At 63.1% G+C, this 12,673-nt stretch overlaps 2 protein-coding genes across 4 annotated transcripts; both read right to left on the bottom strand.

Moving 5' to 3' along the window:
• Nucleotides 1–122: 122 nt before the first annotated feature.
• On the bottom strand, nucleotides 123–5,469 carry MAT2A (methionine adenosyltransferase 2A). Of its 2 annotated transcripts, none has more exons than XM_064400268.1 (10): nucleotides 5,223–5,469; nucleotides 4,840–5,025; nucleotides 3,465–3,542; nucleotides 3,263–3,385; nucleotides 3,071–3,183; nucleotides 2,850–2,993; nucleotides 2,553–2,771; nucleotides 2,117–2,299; nucleotides 1,888–2,021; nucleotides 123–1,551 (listed from the first exon to the last, which is right to left on the bottom strand). In XM_064400268.1, exons 1-10 carry the CDS (start codon nucleotides 5,452–5,454, stop codon nucleotides 1,449–1,451), a joined length of 1,515 nt encoding a protein of 504 aa, XP_064256338.1. In that variant the 5' UTR covers nucleotides 5,455–5,469; the 3' UTR covers nucleotides 123–1,448. The 2 variants fall into 2 exon arrangements, with proteins under 2 accessions (XP_064256338.1, XP_064256337.1); XM_064400267.1 differs by having other exon boundaries at nucleotides 4,840–5,127.
• Nucleotides 5,470–6,181: 712 nt separating this feature from the next.
• LOC135286947 (histone H2A.V-like) lies at nucleotides 6,182–10,655 on the bottom strand. Of its 2 annotated transcripts, XM_064400191.1 has the most exons (5): nucleotides 10,452–10,655; nucleotides 7,743–7,820; nucleotides 6,907–7,020; nucleotides 6,702–6,831; nucleotides 6,182–6,500 (listed from the first exon to the last, which is right to left on the bottom strand). In XM_064400191.1, exons 1-5 carry the CDS (start codon nucleotides 10,638–10,640, stop codon nucleotides 6,439–6,441), a joined length of 573 nt encoding a protein of 190 aa, XP_064256261.1. In that variant the 5' UTR covers nucleotides 10,641–10,655; the 3' UTR covers nucleotides 6,182–6,438. The 2 variants fall into 2 exon arrangements, with proteins under 2 accessions (XP_064256261.1, XP_064256260.1); XM_064400190.1 differs by having other exon boundaries at nucleotides 6,702–7,020.
• Nucleotides 10,656–12,673: the final 2,018 nt, after the last annotated feature.

Here is a 12,673-nt window from a genome sequence, read left to right on the forward strand (position 1 = left end):
CTTTCTCCCTCTCTACTCCCCCACATCCCACCTTCCCTCGTACCCCAATTTCTCCATCTGCAGTGCCTCAGTTCCCAAAATCCCTCAGAGCTCCCCCCGTGTCCCCCACACACTCAAGGTGGCACCGTCTAACCCATCGCTTTTATTGAGATTCTTTTCTTTTTTTTTTTGAGTTCATTTTTTTTTGGATTCAGTGGATCAAAACATTCGGACGAAACCTCCCGAAAATAGTAAAACCAAGAGAGAAAAAAAAAATAAAAATAAAACCCTCGAGGGCAGGAGAAAGCCCCCCCTGCCCCTCCCCAAGGCACTCTGGGGGCCGGAGCCCGGGCGGGCAGTAAACAAGCCGGCTTCTCTGTACCACACCGGCCACCAGCGCCACGCCCGGGCACCCCCGGCGCTCCAACAAACCCAATCCCCCCCTTTTTCACCCCAAAACGCTGGGGGGGGGGGGGGCGGGGGGAGGGGAAGGGGGGGCTTTCAGGGATCAGGAGCTGCCGGCTGAGCGCGGGGACTTCTCTGTACTCACGCCCCCGCCTCGGCGCACAATAAATACACCAAACCTTCAAGTATCAAGCGCCAAATGCCCCCCCTTTCCCCCCAAAATCCGGGCAAAGTTGGTGGGGGGGGTGGAGGGGTTGTGCAGTTGGGGAGTTGCTTCAGCTTTTGGATTAAAACCCCAGAAAAAAAAAAAAAAAAAAGAAAAAGAAGAATGTAAAATGTTTTCCTCTGGTACCGAACCCTCAGGGGGGGTTTGGGGGTCGGTTTTAGCGTGTTCCCCCCCGAAATGTGCATTTTTGGAACAAAAAGAGGTTAAAAATGAGGGTTAAGAACCAAACCCAGCACCAGCGAGGTCCCAGGGGGGTGGGGAGGTGGAATGGGAAGTGTCTTCCCCACCAGTGGGACTGGGGGAGCCAGAATGAGTGTCCTCCCAGTGGAATGGGGACTGTGGGGGGGACACACGGGGAGCCAGAACGAGGGGTTCGTGTGTCCCCCCCTGCAGCAGGATGGGGGGGACTGCGGGAGCCAAAACGGGGGTCCCCCTGATGTAGTGGAATTTGGGGAAAAAAGGAGAATGGGGAGTGATAAAATGGGGGTTCCCCCCACAGCAGGACTGCTGGGACCCAAAACGGGGTGGCCCTTGCCACAGAGGGACTGTGGGGGCACGAGGGAGGGTGAGAGAGGGCACTTGGGCCTTTTTCCCCATCTCACAGCTCGGAGTGACGAGATACCTGTTAAAAACCATCCAGAGGGAACTGGGGGGAACACAAGGGGGGGCTCCAGGAGAGGCACGTGGTCCCCACACAACCAAAACGATGGTGAGAGACAATGGCGGGGCCGGGGAGCCTGGGGGGGGCCGGGAGCTCTTTCCCCCAGAGCCCACGGGCTTCTCTGTAACCTACGCCCGCGGGAGTGGGGGGAAAAGCCCTAACAATGCTTTTTTTTCCTTAGTATTTTAGCTTTTTGGGCACTTCCCAAGGGAAACTGTCCCTACCAAAGTGGCCATAGGCTGCGGTCCTCTGATAGAGGGGCTTCTTCAGATCCAGATCCCTGGAATACACAATTCCCGACTCAGTGAGGCTGCCCCGGGCTCCTGCCTTCGCCCCTTTCCTTCCCTGCCTGGCCGGGGGTTCCTCAGCGCCGCCTCCGCCCCCTGCCCACCCCGCGGGGCGGTTGGAGCTTCCCCGGAGGTTGCTCCAGGCTGCTCCGGGGAAGCTCCAAGCGCTCGGCTCCGGCGGATACTTACCCCGTCCGCGCCCCGAGCGCGCCTTCTCCGTCCGGCCGAGCGGCTCCGCGCCGGGTCCAGGCGCCAGGCGGTCCCCGGGCTGCTCCGGGAGGGACCCCCGCCCGCCCCGCCCCCCGGCACAGCCCCCCAGCGCCCGTTACCTGACGATGACCCCGGGGCGCAGGTCGAAGTTCTTCTTGACGATCTCCAGCAGCTCGCGCTCGCTCTTCTGCGAGGTGCCGTAGTGGAAGATGGAGATGGACAAGGGGTGCGAGACCCCGATGGCGTACGAGACCTGCCGGGGGGAAACGCGGGGCTGTGGGTCAGCCTGGACCGCCAACAGCCTGGATTGGGGGCCCGGCGCCCACCTGGAGGCAGAGCAGCACCCACCTGGACCAGCACCCTGCGGCACAGCCCGGCCTTCACCAGAGACTTGGCCACCCAGCGCGCGGCGTAGGCGGCCGAGCGATCCACCTTGGTGTAGTCCTTGCCCGAGAAGGCGCCGCCGCCGTGCGCGCCCCAGCCCCCGTAAGTGTCCACGATGATCTTGCGGCCGGTCAGCCCCGCGTCACCCTGGTGGGGACAGCAGCGTCACAACCCTGTCCGTGTTGTCACCTGTGCCATCACCGTCTTGTGTTACCGTCACTATCTTAATCACACCACCTCTGTGCCATTCTCACCACCGTCCAACCATTCTGCTACCATAAGTGTCACCATCATCACATCAGCACTGCCACCACGTTGTCACCAGCCCTCAGCACAGCACCATCACTGTGCCACCACCGTGCCATCACCACTGTCACCACCACAGTGCCCCGGGCCGCACCTGGGGCCCGCCGATGACGAAGCGGCCGCTGGGCTGCAGGTGGTAGATGGTGTCGTCGTCCAGGTACTTGGGGGGCACCACGGCCTTGATGACCTTCTCCTTGAGAGCGTCACGCATCTCGTCCAGACACACGTCCTCGTCGTGCTGCACCGAGATCACGATGGTGTGCACGCGGATGGGGATCACGGCCCCGCGGTCCTGCATGTACTGCACTGTCACCTGCCGGGGGACACCAGTCAGAGGCCAGGCGGGGAACACGGGGCTCCCCACGGCTCTCTGGACCCCGTGGCACCTCACCTGTGTCTTGGAGTCGGGGCGCAGCCAGGGCAGGGCCCCGCTGCGGCGCAGCTCGGCCAGCTTGGCGTTGAGCTTGTGCGCCAGCACGATGGTCAGGGGCATGCACTCCTCCGTCTCATCCGTGGCGTAGCCAAACATCAGCCCCTGTGGCACGGGGACAAGGGGGTCACACCCAGCCCTGGGTCACGCCGCAGCGACCCCACGGTGACCCCGGGGCTCACCTGGTCACCAGCACCAATGTCCTCCTCGCTGCGGTCCAGGTGCACGCCCTGGGCGATGTCCGGGGACTGCTGCTCCAGGGCCACCAGCACGTTGCACGTCTTGTAGTCAAAACCTGCGGGGACAAAAGGGGGCTCTGGTGAGCCCGGTGCCACCCCGCGCTGTCCCTGAGGCGGTGGCAGCCCGGGACACACCTTTGGAGGAGTCGTCGTAGCCGATGTGCCGGATGGTGTCCCGGACCACCTTCTGGTAGTCCACGTTGGCCCGGGAGGTGATCTCCCCCGCCAGCAGGATCATCCCGGTTTTGGCGACCGTCTCTGCAGGGACAAGGGTGATGTCAGCGCCGTGTCACCTCCACGTCACCCACCGGCTGTCCCCTGGTGCCCTTACACTCACCACAAGCCACCTTGGCATCGGGGTCCTGCTTGAGGTGGGCATCCAGGACAGCATCGCTGATCTGGTCACAGATTTTATCTGGGGACACGGAGAGCAGGAGGCGTCACGGTGGCGTGGGACAGCCCGACACGGCACAGCCCTTCCTTCCGGAGCCTCCAGCCCAGGGATCCCGGCCCCATAATCCAGGAGCCCCCCAGGGTGCACACAGCCCTTGTCCCCAGGCTGGAATTCCAGGCATGTCCCAGTTAAGCTCCAGCTCCAACTAAGGCTGAGCCCCGTGGCACCACTGAGGGGATCAGACCCGTGTGCCAGCTTCCCAAATCTGCAGCATGCCAGCTCCCAGCAGCTCTGCCTCCAGCCAAAGCTGCTCCAGCCATGCCCCAGCAGACACCCAGCTCCCTCCTGCTCCCGGCGTGTTTTGCGTGGGTGGGGGTGTCCCCAGGGCCACCCGTGTCCCCGGGACTGCGGGTGTCCTTGGCAGCGACCTTCCGGGCAGGATCTGGGCGAGGACAAGGCAGCGCCCAGCTGGGGTGAGGGGAGGAGCATCCCCCGGATGCTTTTTGGTGGGAACAGTGAGGAATTGGAGCTCAGAACCCCCTCCCTCAGGCAGTGTGGGGACAGCCCCACAGCACCCACGGGTTGTGGGTGCTTGAGCCAGAAGGTGCAGAGCTGCGGGGCCTGAGTGGGATCCGGAGCTGATGGGAACTCGGGACGTGCTGAGTGTGCCCTGGGTGCCGGAGCTGAGAGGCTTCAGGGGTACTGGGTGTGCCCAAGCAGCGGGCACTGGGCGTTGGCAGCCGCCTCCGCAGATTAACGGTCATATGCCCCAAACCGGTGAAGACAAAGACCGGGAGAGACCGGCACCGGCTGGTACCCGGCTTGGGGGGCTCCAGCTGCGGCGAGGGCACATCTGGGCAGACCCACGGGACTTCATCACCGGCACCGTCGTGGGGTGTGGGGCGGCCCTCCGGTGTGCGGGAGAGTCACCGGGCCTGCCTTACCGCCGCCATCCACGCGGGGACGGAGCCCACGGCGGTGGGGGGGGGGGGGGGGTCCCGTGGGGGTTGCGGGGGCACCGGGAGCTGCTTAGTCACGGCTGAGTCACGGCGGCACCGGGCCCCGTGTCCCGCCCCACGCGGGCAGCACGTGCGCGCCGGGCCCGCAATGCGGCGAGCGCGCGCCCGCCCCGCGCTGCGCGCGCGCCCGCCCCGCGTCACCGCCCGCCCCCCCACCCTCATCCCCATCCATCCTCATCCTCGCTTCCTTCGCCTTCGTCTTCATCCTCGCCACCCTCCTCCTCCTCTCCCCCCCTCCCGCTCGCCCCCCGGCCGCGCCTGCGCGATCGCCGCCCCGCCCAGCCCCGCGCGGCCCGCACCTGGGTGCCCCTCGCCCACAGATTCGGAGGTGAAGAGGAAGGTGCCCTCCTCGATGAACACCTCGTGGAAACCGTTGAGTTGCCCGTTCATGGCGGCGCGATGGGCGGCGACAGGCGGAAGGGCAGAGCGGGAAAGCACCGGAGCAGCAGAACCCGAGCGCGGCAGCGATGGACTGAACGCTGCCCCTACTGCGCCGCCCCTAGTTATAGCCTCCTCGCCCCGCCCCGCTGCTGCTCCCAGCCAATGGCGAGCGCAATACGGGCCATGGGGGCGGGGGGACAAGACCACTGCAGTCGGGTAGGGGGAGCACGTTACGTAACGCGGAGATTCGGATCAAGGTCCGGGGCTGCCCGTAGGGCCCCACTGCCAGCCTCGCACTTACCGGAGTTAAACCGCCGGTCAGACCGTGTCCTCCGCCCCGCACGGCGCAACGTTGCGGTCGGACACCGATGCCCCCGCCGTACTCCCCCGTGCTGTGCGCATGGTGCCTCCCGCGCGGCCCGGCGGCTCAAGGCGCGCGACAGCGCACGCATGCGCCCGGCGGCGGAGCGCAGCGCGCATGCGCAGTGCGCGGCCCGCGGGCAGCGAGGACGGCGCCGCCTCCCCGCCGCCATCTTGCGCAGACCGGCGTCGCCATTGTGCGACCTCGGGCCCGCCAGCACCGACCCCGGCCCGGCCCCGGCCCCTGCCCCCGCCGCAACCGCTCCCGCGGCTGTCCCAAGCACTGCGGGCCGGCGGGGCGCGCCTGAGCCCGGGCACGGCCCTGAGGGTGCCCTCAGCCGTTAGCGCCACTTGACGCCTGATGCAACCGGCGCCCGGTGTTGCCAGTGCAGGAGCCGGCCCGGCTGCGGTTCCCCCCGCCGCCGCCTCCGGGCCCGGCTCGGAGCACCCCCGCGTCGAGCTGCTGCGGCCAGGGCTCGGCGGGAGCTCGGGCAGGACCCGCGTGGCCGGGACAGAGGGACGCCCAGGAGTGACAGAGCCTGACAGGCACAGACAGACAGACACACACACAGACAGACAGACACAGATGCGGCCCCCACACAGCCAGAACTGTCTGACATGCACGCTCCCGGCATCCATTTGCTGCCCGCTGTCTGTCCCCCCGGGCCCGGGGACGGATGGACACACAGACACTCCCGTGTTGGGCCAGGACAAACTGACACCTCCACGGCTGGACAGACGGACAGAGCCGGCCATGTGCTCCCGGGAGGCGGGGCCTTGCGGCACGCCCCACCCACCCAACATTTGCATAGTGGGCGGTGCTTATCCCTCGGTACCGGGGTGGTCCCGACGCCCCCTCCCAACGCCCCCTTCCCCCCTGAGCACTGGAGCCGGTGCGGATTTTTGTAAAAAATGGTTTATGGGTTCCACTTTTGTATAAAACGTGCGGGCGGCCGAGCCACTCGCCCACCCCCAGCTGCCGCCCCACAGCCCGCGGTGTGTCCTACTCAGAACCTAACCCCATCCCAAAGCTCCCTCTACAGCCGATCCTCTATGCTCTCCCTGTCAACTATTCCTTAAAAAAATCCCTCGTATCCCCGAGATGTTCCTGTGCCAGGTACAGTACGGTGACGGGGGGATCCGCTGCTGTGCTCCCTCTACGCCGTCTTCTGCTGTCCCTTCTTTCCAATCAGAGACTTGTGGATGTGGGGGATGACACCTGCAGAGAGAGGAGGGGGAGAAATCCTGTCAAACCACCCGCGGAATTGCCAAGAAACTCCAAAATCCCCCATTTTGCGAGCGCCAGGCGGATCCCCCTGAGCGTGAACTGACGCAACCAGCCAGCCCACGTGCTGGTGCCAAATTCCTGCTTGCATTCCCACGTTCCCCAGGCCAGGTGGAGCAGGGGAAGCAGCCCCACCTCCTCCAGCGATGGTGGCTTTGATCAGCGAGTCCAGCTCCTCGTCGCCGCGGATGGCCAGCTGCAGGTGCCGGGGCGTGATCCGCTTCACTTTGAGATCCTTGGAAGCGTTCCCGGCCAGCTCCAGCACCTGCAGGGTGAGAGGAGGAGGTGGGAACGGCCGGGGCAGGGCTGGGGGGCTGCAGGGGGAGGGAGGGGGTCCTACCTCAGCGGTCAGGTACTCGAGGATGGCCGCGCTGTACACGGCCGCCGTGGCTCCCACACGCCCGTGGCTGGTGGTCCGGGTCTTCAGGTGCCTGTGGATGCGGCCCACTGGGAACTGGGGGGGTAATTAACAGCCTCGTTAGCACCTACAGCCCGCCCAGTGTGCACACATGCACCGTGCAGGGCTGATTTGGGCTGCAGCTATCCAAACAGACCGCTATCCAATTTATTCATTACTAATTAATATCAACATTAACGTAAATTATAATAATTCATTATATTGTTATGACATATATATCATAAAAATGTCATTTAGTAAAATGTCATTATATCTAGTAAGCATAAAATAATTGCATTTTAATTATAATTACTACTTATAAAATATAACTATATTATATTTTATAAAATATATTTTATATATATTTATATGTTTATATATATTTATAAGTATATTATATTATATAAAATATAAATATATATATTTAATTTTTTAAATATATATGTATATTTTTAAATATATATATATTTAAAATATATACATTTTTAATAATTTTTAAATTATTTTTACTTTTTAAATTATTAAAAAATATTTTTTAAAATTATTTAAGAATAATTTTTTAAATATATATATATTTTATATATATATTTTTTATATATATATTTTTTTTTTATATATATATATATGTATGTATATAACTTCACCCAATTAATCCTCCCATCCTCAGTCCCACCTGACAGCAAACCCCCTCATGGCTCCACACGCCTCCCAGTGCCAAAACACCCCGTTCTGACCCCAAAGCAGGGCTTTGGGGGTGCCCAGCACTCCCTGAGCCATACCTGCAGCCCGGCCCTCTGGGAGCGCGACACGGCCTTGGCCTTGGCCTTGCCGCTGTCCTTGCCCGCCTTGCCGCCAGCCTGGGGGAGAAAGGGCCCGTTAATTAATCTAATCAGCCCCTGAATCCAAACAATCTCGTTAATTCTAAGCCAGAGGGACCTGCTGCAGGATAAGCTGCAGCTCCCCTGGCAACTCGGGGCCTCGAGGGGATGAACAAGGGAGGTTTTCAGGGTGCAGCAGCTGCTCCTCGCCCAGGGGTCTCATCCTGCTGCCGCTGCTCCCAGTGTTTTCCAGGAAATGCCAAATGGGGGGAAAACAGCCCAAAATCCCACTGTTGAGGGGTTTTTTCCCAGTGAGCCCAGTTTGTTTTCAGATTTGATTTCTCCACACGCTGGGCAGGGCACTGTTCCTGCACAGGGGAATGGAATCCTGTGGGATCCAGGGGCAATTCCCCTCCTGCTCCAGAGTGGGAACTCACCAGGAGCCCCTGGATAAATCCACCAGAAATGGTGGATTTAATGCACACCACGTTGGAAGGGGTGGAAATGCCAAAGCCAAGAGTTTGGGAGTTGCTGAGTAACGAGGAAGAGGGAACACAAGTTTGCTGGGCTCTCCCATCCGCTGCCAGGAAATCCACGGATTCCAGGCACATGGGAAGACCCCATGACGTCATTAACCACTAATGAGAGCTGTTCCTAATGAAGGTGAGAGCTGTGGGTGACGCAGGAAGGTAGAGGGAGCTGCACCCTCCCCGTGGGAAAGACGTCAGCAACCCGAAATCTGCTCCAGGTAAAAATAAACAGGGATAAGAATCCCCAAAACAAAGTTTTCCAGCCCACAGAAAGACAAGAAACAACAGCAGAGGGAGATGGGAGCCTGAAAAAAACCCTGGATACTCACAATCCCTGTTTTTCTAGAATATATTGATCCCACAGTCCCTATCCCCTCTAAAAAGGAGGAATTTTGGGTCATGGTGAGGGAGCTGAAAGGATTCAGACACACCAGGGGAGCAAGTGGAGCACATTAACCCTAAAAATAAGATACTGTTTCACCTGGGATTGTCCAAGATTGGGGTCCCATCCCAGCCAGGTGGGAGTTAACACAATGTTCAGTGCAAACATTGGAAAAAAAATTAGTCACGAGGGGGCATTAATGAATCCCGAGGTGATTAAAGCAAGCAGAGGGCGCTGGGTGAGGCCACGGGGGACCCAGCAAATCCACTCTGTAGGAGTTACTTTGATCAGGAGAAAACATCACCAAACTGCTCAGCTCAAGGAGGGCGTGCTGGGGGGTGGATTTCAGGGGTGGAAGGGGAGATTTATGGGAAAAAAGGGGGAGGCGAGGGGGATTTGTGTATATTTCCTTGCTCTAGGAATAAAAAGCAGCGTTGGGAAAAGCACTGGCTGTTCCCACTGCGGGCTTTTATCAGCCAGCTGTGAACTTTCCCACTGCCCCAGCAGGTTTTCCAGCTGCCCGAGACATCTTCACGGGGTTTGGGGTTGACTACGAAGAGCAAGAAAGGTCTCGCCGTGGAAATCCCGAGGTTTGTCCCGATTTCCCCCAGCCCAGGTGCCTCCAGCTCCCTCGGGGAGTGAGGGCTCCTGGACTCCTCCCTCCCGAGGGGCAATCCCGAGGAATTCTCTCCTCACCCTCCTGGTTGGGACCACCCTTGTGGCATCTCCATCCCTTCTCTCCACCTCGCTGGGAGCACAATCCCGTGCTAAATCCTCCCTGCCTCTGACCCGCTGGGCTCTTCACAGCAAACTTTTTTTTTTTTTCCTCTTATTGCTTTAAACAGGATAAAACCCCTCCAAGCAGCAGCTCCTTATCTCGTGCCGCACATTCCCAGACATCCCCGAGCACAAGTTCTTGGCGGCGGCAGCAGTTGCATAACCCAACGGTGTTTGCATTACCGCGGGGGGATCGGGGCCTCACCGCCGGCTCCGGAGCCCCCCACGGACCCCGCCGAGCCCACCGGTGCATCCGCAGAACCCCCCAAGCCCCCTGCGGAACCACAGAACCTGTCCTGTGGATGCTCGGAGGACGACAGAGCCGCCCGAATCCCCCACAAATTCACCTGTGGAAGCACAGAACGCTCCCGCGGACCCTCGGAACCCCCTCACGATCCTGCAGATCCACGGGACCCCGTAACGCACATCGCCCTGCCCGCCTGCGCTGACAGCTCCGCACCCGGCTGCCCCCATTCCCCCCACGGGGCCACAGGACCGGGCCACCGGGGAGAATAAACCCCCGTTTTTTCCCCGCACCGGGCCGTTTCCCCGGGAAGCGGGATGATTTGTATCCGGGTAGCCCCGGAGCAGGCGCCGGGCGGTTGACAGAGCCAGCTCGGGCCGCTCGACCGACGTTCCCCTCACGACAGCCGCTTCCTCCCGTCCAACCGCCCCGCAACCGGCACAACCCGCGGCCGGGCAGACAGCGGCCGGCACCGCAGCGCTCTGACAGCGCGGCGGGGCACCGGCGGCGCCGGGGCTGGAGGGCAGCGCAAACCTCCTCCCCGGGAACCAGGCGGCAGCGGGCACGGGGCACCGGGGGAGCGCCGGGCCGGAGCCAAGGTCACGGACCGGGCCCGGCCCGCTCCCCCCGCCCGGCCTGGGCTGACAGCGGCGCCCATTGGCGGCCCCACGGGGCCCGGCCGCGCTGTCCCGGCCGGCCCCCCGAGTCCCGAGCCGCGCTGCTGCCCCTGCCCTCACCATGGTACCGCCGCCGCCGTCCGAACCCCAAAGCCACCGCCGCGCCCGACCCGCCTCAGGAGCCGCCAGACAATGACCCGCCCGGGCGGGGGCGGCGGGCCGCGCCGCGTCGCCGCCAATCACCGCCTCCCATACTAGTTTGAACATCCCGCAGTGCCCAATAGGCGAGCCGCTTCTTTTGCCGTCCATCGCTGGCTCCGCCCCGCGGCTCGTTTAACGGCTGTGTTGCCTTTGCACACGGCACGCAGCGGTGCGAGGGCGGGGCTCGCCGGCGTCGCTGACGTCACCGCCCGGCGAATAGCAATAACGATCACCGCGATGAGGGGCGGAGTTATGATGATAGACAGCTGGATGAGCCAATGGAAAGCAGGCGCTGTTTCCCGCCCATTCCATGGCTCCGCCCCCGGTCGTGTTTGTGTGAGGGAGCCGGAGAGGAGGGGCCGGGCCGTGAGGGGAGCGCGGGGCTTGGCGGCTCCGGGGCTTCGTTCCTGCTGTAGCCCGGTCCTCCCCGGGGCTGAGAGGGGAGCCCGCCCGCGGACGGCCAGCTCCGGTGCCGCTGACCCTCCGTGCGTGTGTCCGGGGCGGTACGGACGTAGCCCGGCGCTGCCCCGTAGGATGAGTGAGAAGGGCACGGGCGTGAGGTAACACGGACCCCGCCGCCGGACGCTGAGAGGCCGCAGGGTCTGTCAGTGCTGAGGGCAGGGGTCGAGTGTGGCCAAAAAGCCCAAAAATTCACGGCGCTGCTGGGGGGAAGAGCGCGCCTTTTCCGAGCAAACGTGAATAAAAACGGAGTTCCTCAGTGCCAAATGGAACGGGGCGAGCTGAGTTGGTAAATGGCACCGGGGGCTCGCGGGCAGGTGGCAGGGCAGCGTTCGGAGCTGGCGGGCCCCGCACAGCCCGAGCCCCTCAGCCCGGCTGCCCGCGGCCGTGGGGGTGCTGCCGGCCGTGCCTCAGTTTCCCCGGAGCAGCGGCCGCGGTGCGCGGCCCCGCACTGCGCCCGCTCCTCGCCGCGCCGCCGGGGGCTCAGCGCGGCCCCAGCCCCGCTGCGGGCCGGCGGAGCGCGGCACCTGTTCCTGGTCCCGTTCCTGGTCCCGTTCCTGATCCCCCGGCTGTCCCTCCGTGCCAGTTTCGCTGCACGGGGCAGGCCCGCGCAGCCCCCGCTGCAGCTGCCGGGGGGCTCAAGGCGGCCCCCGTCCCCCTCCCTGCCCCGGCCGCACGGCTGGGAGGAGCAGGAGGAAGAGGAGGAGGGTGACGGAGGCGACTGTGGGGTGCCCGCCCCGCCCCGTCAGTTTCCCCCCAGCACCGGGCGGGGGCTCCGCGCATCCCCCGGGGAGGCTCGGGCTGCCCGCACCCCGCACGCCGCAGCTGCTCCCGGCACCCCGGGAGCGCCGCACCTGCCCCGGCAGCAACTGCCGCGGGCTGCGCCCCCCCGGCTCCATCCAGGGGCCCCTCCAGCTGTCCCCAGCTCCCCGAGGCCGGCCGGGGGGAGCCGGAGCAGCTGCGGGGTGGGATGGGGCCGCGGATGGGGCCGGAGGAGCCGCTCCCCCGGCTGTCCCCGCGGGCTCGGGATGCAGAGGAGCCGCGGGCGCTCGGGGGTCGCGGCGGGCCCCGGTGGCGGTGACAGCGATGGCGGTGACGGCGGCTCATGCGCAGGCGGGTCCCCGCGTGTCCTCAGATGAGCCCGAGCCCGCAGGGAGCCGCAGCGCGGCGGGCGGGGGCTGCGGCAGCGCCGGTGGGGACACGGCACGGGCACGGCGGGACACGGCACGGGCACGGCTGTGATGGCACCGCACCTGGCACACACCAACCGCGCAGTCGTGTGCGTGGCACGCCAGCCTTTCGCATCTGTGCACGCACACCTGCCCGAGACATGGCGCGCACACCGCGCACGGGCCACGCCGAACCGTGCCAGCCCTACACCCGCACACGGCAGGCAGCCATGCGGTGGCACAAATGCCTTACACACATTTTACACACACACAGCAGGCAGCCATGTGATGGCAGAAATGCCTTACACACACTTTACACTCCCACAGCAGGCAGCCATGTGATGGCAGAAATGCCTTACACACACTTTACACACACACAGCAGGCAGCCATGTGACGGCACGCACTCCTTACACACACTTTACACACACACACCCACAGCAGGCAGCCATGCGGTGGCAGAAATGCCTTACACACACTTTACACACACACACAGCAGGCAGCCATGCTGCCAT

The sequence above is a fragment of the Passer domesticus genome, chromosome 28, assembly GCF_036417665.1.
Source record: "Passer domesticus isolate bPasDom1 chromosome 28, bPasDom1.hap1, whole genome shotgun sequence".
Taxonomy (NCBI): Eukaryota; Metazoa; Chordata; class Aves; order Passeriformes; family Passeridae; genus Passer; species Passer domesticus.

Bases quoted from the DNA above. Each gene is read 5' to 3' on its own strand.
- MAT2A (XM_064400267.1), bottom strand. From the start codon at position 5,454: ATGGCGGCGGGGAGGCGGCGCCGTCCTCGCTGCCCGCGGGCCGCGCAC. The intron at 3,386-3,464 runs GTGAGTGTAAGG...TTGTCCCTGCAG, and splicing joins CGATGCCAAGGTGGCTTGTG to AGACGGTCGCCAAAACCGGG. The intron at 2,300-2,552 runs GTGCGGCCCGGG...TGTCCCCACCAG, and splicing joins TCGTCATCGGCGGGCCCCAG to GGTGACGCGGGGCTGACCGG.
- LOC135286947 (XM_064400190.1), bottom strand. From the start codon at position 10,640: ATGGACGGCAAAAGAAGCGGCTCGCCTATTGGGCACTGCGGGATGTTC. The intron at 7,821-10,451 runs GTGAGGGCAGGG...TTTCTCCCCCAG, and splicing joins ACGGCGGCGGCGGTACCATG to GCTGGCGGCAAGGCGGGCAA. The intron at 7,021-7,742 runs GTATGGCTCAGG...TTACCCCCCCAG, and splicing joins CCCAGAGGGCCGGGCTGCAG to TTCCCAGTGGGCCGCATCCA.